General features: G+C 29.2%; 1 protein-coding gene across 2 annotated transcripts; it reads right to left on the reverse strand.

Moving 5' to 3' along the window:
* Window positions 1-455: 455 nt before the first annotated feature.
* Window positions 456-4,196, reverse strand: LOC108480421 (cold-responsive protein kinase 1-like). 2 transcript variants are annotated; one of them, XM_017783416.2, is made up of 7 exons: window positions 3,956-4,196; window positions 3,558-3,687; window positions 3,272-3,384; window positions 2,407-2,617; window positions 2,048-2,285; window positions 1,214-1,364; window positions 456-1,066 (listed from the first exon to the last, which is right to left on the reverse strand). In XM_017783416.2, the coding sequence occupies exons 2-7, from the start codon at window positions 3,631-3,633 to the stop codon at window positions 746-748; spliced, it is 1,110 nt and encodes a 369-aa protein (XP_017638905.1). In that variant the 5' UTR covers window positions 3,634-3,687; window positions 3,956-4,196; the 3' UTR covers window positions 456-745. The 2 variants fall into 2 exon arrangements, with proteins under 2 accessions (XP_017638905.1, XP_017638904.1); XM_017783415.2 differs by having other exon boundaries at window positions 3,558-3,693.
* Between the last annotated feature and the right edge of the window lie 2,230 nt (window positions 4,197-6,426).

The following is a 6,426-nucleotide window of genomic DNA, read 5'->3' on the forward strand; positions in this document are numbered from 1 at the left end:
TTTAGACAAATAAATTTTAAATTTTAATGAGGATTTTATTGCACTTTCAAAGCGAGTGTAATTAAAATTTTTTATCAAAATTCATCTCTAACTGTCATGACTAGAGTTTTTCAAACAAATAAGTAGCGCATCACATATTTTCTATTAAAAATTTATTTTAATTTATTTATTTAATCAATTTTTTAAAAAGATTTTTTAATTTTTAATTTTTAATTTTTAAAATAATATTATTATTTTAAATAGAGGCAAAAAAAGTCACTTTTTTATGACCCTTAATTTAACTCAATCGGTGCATCTCATTAATGGAAGGAAACTAATTATCCTCGACCGACTCTTTTAAAGAAATAATGTTAAACTGGATACATTTGATACAATTTTTATTGTTATACAACGGATATCTTTGATTTCTCAATATATATAATTTTCACCCTTTTATAACAAAAAAGATAGAACCCTGCCAATAAAAATTCCTGTATTCTGTATTAATTTAATAATAATCATTAACAAAGTATAACAAAAAAAATTGCAAAACTAGTCTAAAACTAATGGGATATATTGCACCACCATCAGGCCCTTCAACTTCGTTAAAACTAATGGGATATATTGCGCCAACATCAGGCCCTTCAACGTCATTTTTCAATGTCAAAAAAGGGGGAAGAAAACAGAGTAAACTTTATGCTCTCTTGTTATGCTCTCAAGCCTTCATAACCAGAAAATAATAATTAAAAAATAGCACTTGAATCTTTCACCTGGGAATCACCTCAGTAATAGTGACTGGAACAGAACTCATCTGATAGCTGGTCGCGGCAGATGATTCAAGCGACTTTTTACTCGAAGATGCCTCTCCATCTTGAAAGAATCCTGGTGCCATGAGTTCTTTCTCATTCAGCCGAACGTTTCTTCCCAGCATTTCAATAACCTGACTCATTAAAGGCCTTCGATTGGCTGCTGCTTGCGTGCAGAAAAAGGCTATTTTCATGTACCTAAGGACTTCTTCCTCCGGGAATTCTCCGAGCTCAGGATCCACGAGCTCTATGAGCTTGCCTTCTTCATGGAGCTGCCATGCCTATTAAAGCAAACAATGATAATATAATTTTTAATATTGAAATATAAGGTTGTTGTGCTGAAATATGTTGAAGAACCATACATAGTGCAGGGCTCTGAAGCTTAGGAGAAAACTGTATAATTCTCGTAAACAAAAATAAACGCATACCCATTCCAAAAGTAACTTCATCGTGCCTCCCCAGTTTGTCTTTGAGCTACTTCGTCCACTAATTATTTCGAGCACAAGTACACCGAAACTATAAACGTCAGCCTTCATGGTTAACTGACCACCCAAAGCATATTCCGGGGCCAAATAACCACTGCACAGAACAAAGTAGGCAGGAGTCATTACCATTTCCTTTTCACTCGTTATATAAAATCGATTTTAGAACTTTGGGTTTCATTTGGAACCAAAATCCAAGAGATGGCATCCGCTTGCGACTTCTTTTTTTTTCACAAATTCAGTGACTGAAATGCTGCTTATCCCTAGCACCAAGACTTGGCCCGAACTCTAAAGGGAAATAGGATTCCAAAAAAGGTTCAGATAAATCATGCACTAAACTCCTCTTTTCCTACTTGATATGTAGTGTATCTTCTTTGACATCTAGTATGAATTCAATTACATGAATACAATATGCTTATTTAAAAAAACCATATTAATCATATACAAATCCTATTCTCGTACTAACCATAAGCTTTTCTTCAGCTTTATCATGTTTTGACAGTATTTGTTGTTTCCTTGCTAGGATTTGTAGACATGTAGGTAATGCAGATTATGGAATTGGCATCTCTTTTGAGCTGCCAAAGGTGTGCAAATTGAACATCAATCCATGAAAGCATTTTCGATTTCAAAGAGTAAATCGATTGGGATCTTTATCTTATACATAGTGAATGATTTCTCGAAGAAGTCTATATTCAATGTCAACACTAAAAGCCTCAAAAGGTGAACAGAGCAGAAAAAATAATCTAATGTTGAACAAGAACCAAGAAAAAAGTGACTTACGTTGTTCCTGCTATCCTGGTACTAATATGAGTGATGTTATCTGGAAAAAGTTTAGCCAACCCAAAATCTCCAATTTTAGGGTTAAAGTCTTTGTCAAGGAGTATGTTACTAGATTTGATGTCTCTATGAACGATACGTGGAACAAGTTCTTCATGAAGGAAAGCAAGACCCCTAGCTATACCCATGCATATAGCAGATCTTTTGCTCCAGTCCAGTTGGATATTCGTACTCCTTTGGTCTGCAAAAGCAAGGAATTCAAAATGATAGTTAAGTTTTGCGCTGTGTTCTCGGCATATAAACAAAATAGGTTATGCCCTGGGCATGACAGCATTCAAACAAAAACTTCAGACCATTCGTACCTAATAAAATTTTATCAAGACTCTTATTTTCAACGTATTCATAGACCAATATACGATTCGCTCCTTGAATGCAACACCCGATCAGCTCAACAAGGTTCGGATGCTTGACATTTGATATAGTGTTGATCTCCGTCAAAAATTCACGAGCTCCCTGCTTCGATTGTGCTGCAAGTGTCTTCACAGCAACTTCAGTTCCATCTTTTAGAATTCCCTAGCAACAGATAATTATTAGTTAGTATTCAACACCCAAGTTTGGCTTACAAGTGAATGCTAGAATCTTAGAATCTCCTAACCAAGGAACCAGTCTAAGGAAATCACATTCAGGCTTAGGGATCCTTGAAACTTTAGTCTAGTTAGCCTCTGATATAAGTCAGCCACCAATGAAAGTTGCAACTGAAAGCTAAATTTCTGTTAATAAGTCCATGTTTTCAATCTTTTATAAAATCAGTTATAAGCCAAAATATAAAGGACTGATGAATATGGATTCAAATCAATAAAACCAATACTAATATCATCAAATCAATTTTACAACTAGAAATAAGATGAATACTAAAAGAAGATATCTGGTATGGTTAAAACTTAGATCTGGGCGTGTGTCCAACATAAATGTGTTGGTCTCTTTTTAAGTTTTTCTATGCATTTAAAGGGTTATTTGAGGATTATATTCTCGTACCCCTTGTCATGATATGAGTGTGACATGAATACTAAGAAAAAACAAGACTCCAAAAAGCATAGATTAAAATAGTTGCTCCAAAACATCCCAGCTTCAAAATTTTCAACTTCTCATTAATCAATTAACATGTCAACTAAATTCTACGTAATTTGCTTAGATAACCTAACTAAACAATAAGTAAATTTAAAGCACCTTGTAAACGGTTCCAAAACCTCCACGACCTATTTTATTGCTTGAATGAAAATCATCTGTGGCTAATTTTAATTGATCGTATGAGAAATGGTTGACCGTCCGAATTAATTGCTCTGCAGAATTTTCAAAAATCAAAATAATATTAATAATAAAAAATATTTTACCGAAATAACCGAAGTACAATTCTTGAACACACAATAACTAGAAATCAAACGACTCAAAAGTTGAGAAATTCAAAACATATTTTAAAAGAAAATATCTCAGAAAGTTTAAAAAGAATCCTCACCGTCTATACCGCCGGTGGCCCGAGCGGTGCTCTGTCTCCGCTTAACAACTGATCCACCAAAACAACCGCAACTCATATCGTTCTCTGCAATATCTCACTCACCAACCTCTCCCAGATCACATCATTTACACTATTTCTTAAAAGAAAGCAAAAAGAATTACCACTAAAATTCATAAAAACATGAATCAAGAGAATAAAATTTACTAACTACGAAGCTCTCATTGCATCGATAATCAGATTAAATAACTAAAAAAAAAAAAAGAAGCAGTTCAACTTAAATGAAGTTAAACAAATAAATAAAAACTAAAATCTAAAAACAAACATCTCAATTATCATCGAACAGCTCATCGTCACCATCTGGCTAAAGTCAAACATTAAGGAAAGGAATAAATAATTACCTTGAGTTGAGAAACAGGAGAAGGTAGGAGGTAGCAGGGCTTAAAAGAGAGAAAATGAAAAATGATTTTGGTTGAGTTTGAAGGAAAAGAATGGCGATGATGGTTGGACTAGGTTTAAGGAGAATAGAGAAACGGTCATTAGTCAAATGTTAATGTAAATATTAGTCTTTTCCGTTGCGTTTCCACTTTGTCACTTCCACCTCTTAAATCTTAATTCTCTAGAAACTAAGTAGGCGCGACCTTGTTATAAGGCACTTCATTTATTTATTTCTTTATTCTTTTAAAATATTAATTAAAAATATTATATATATATTATTCCGTAGTTTTTCTTCAATTATCCAGTAAATTTTGTTGAAAATTTATTAAAATGCTATTTTTACATAAGATTTTTTTAAAACTAGTAAACTCGATAATTAATACTTAACTATGATAAACTCGGGTGGAAACAATTATCTACTAAATTTATAAAAAATTGATATATTTACTAAATATGTATTTAGTTGAGATGGCAAATTTGATTATAAAATTCATGATATATTGAATTTAAATCTTATTATGTATATATATATTTTAGATTTTATATAAAAATATGAAAAATAAAAATATTCTTAAAATAATATTTAATTTTTATAAAAATTTATGTAAGAAATTTTTCAGTAAATTCATAGCTAAGTTAAAATTCAATTAAAATTAATACTAAATCAATCAAAACTTTAAATATTAGTAAAATTATCATATAAATATTTTTAATAAATATGTGATATAAGTGAATCTAAGAATTTCATATAGTTAAAGAATAAACTATTTTATATTATTTTTAATCAATGCATGTATTATTTTACATTAGAGGTGACTACTTGTTTTGAGCTAATCTTTTAAAGAAAATTGTCTCATTAGATGATTTATTTTTCTATCTAAATTGAAAAATATTATATATTTTAATTAAAATTGAATCTCCATAAAATTGTTTATTTTAAAAAGAATCTTCCTTCATTTTAATATAGGTAAATTAGACACTACATCCCGTCTTTCAACTTTCGTAAAATTTTATTTTAATAGCAAAAAGTGAACAACACCGTTGTTAGATAAATTATTTTTTTCATATAAAGAAAATGCTTAAATTATACATTTTATTTTTAAATTTATACCTAAATTATTCTTTTATTATTCAAATCGTCTTATCCGTTAAAAATCTCTTAACCGATTATTATTATGGTACATATCACTTTTAAAATAAAAAATAATTCAAATGAAAATTTAATGACATAAGGAAATGTTTACTAGGGTTGAATTACAAAATTAAAGATGTTGCTGCGGTTTCATCGTGTAAACACGCTCTAAGGTATTTTTGTCAATATAATGGTATACTTGACCTAGGATGAAATTAAGGGGTTGGCATAGGCCCGCCCCATAAAATGAAAATATTTTTAATTTAATTTTTTAAAATTTAAATTATTAAAAGTAAAATTGTATTTTAATCTTCGCTAAAAATGATAAAATTTAATTTAATCTTTTAAAATTATAAAGATAGATACTATTAAAATAGTAAAATTTTATTTTATTATTTTAAAATTTATAATTTAATTTTGACCCCTAAAAATTTCTCGACTTCGCTCTTGTATTTGACCCTTCAATTTTATAAAAAAGTTAAAAATATTTTTGTTTTTTTTTACTTTTAACTTTTTTGTTTACCAAATCACTTTAAAATGGATAAAGAAGTTAACTTTTGTTAACTTTATTTATGTAACATATACGTATATACCACATCAGCAATTAATTAATTTATTTTAAAATTATAAAATTAAAATATTTTAAAAATATAAAAATAAAAATATTTTTGTAATTTTAAAATTATTTAATTGTTAATGTGACCTACACATGTCAATTTATGTTTATGCTATATTAGTAAGGTTAATAAATTATGAATTTTTATTTTTTTATGTTATTAAATTTAAGGGTTAGAGAAAATAAAAATTAAATAAAGAAATGAAATAATTTTTTATAAAATTAGAAGACTAAAAATTGTTATTCCACTATAAAATTAAAGATGTCCACATTGTTATCATGGAAGCACATATATAAATAGAAGTTCCCGTATAGTAAGCCGATTATGGTGTGAATTGATTTATGTATATCGTTCTTTCCCTTACATCATAGGATCTAACAATGAACTTTGCTTTTTCTCATTTTCCGTCTTCCAATTTTGTAAATTTCTGGTGGAAATTAAAACCGGTGGTCCAGTATTTCCAATAAAAAGTAAGGCAAATTAAAACTTTGCTTTTACAAGGGTCCGGAGCCAAATTTTATAGTAAAGAATTGACTGTCTTGAATAGGGGCCCACAGCAACTCTGAATCTGACCAGTTTCGTCGACTGTTGTCCCAATTTTCTTTTATTTGATTTTTAATTTTATAAAAAAATATTCATTTATTTTTTTGGTTTCTTTTAATTTTTAAATTTATATTACATATCA

Source organism: Gossypium arboreum, chromosome 6, assembly GCF_025698485.1.
Source record: "Gossypium arboreum isolate Shixiya-1 chromosome 6, ASM2569848v2, whole genome shotgun sequence".
Lineage (NCBI taxonomy): Eukaryota > Viridiplantae > Streptophyta > Magnoliopsida > Malvales > Malvaceae > Gossypium > Gossypium arboreum.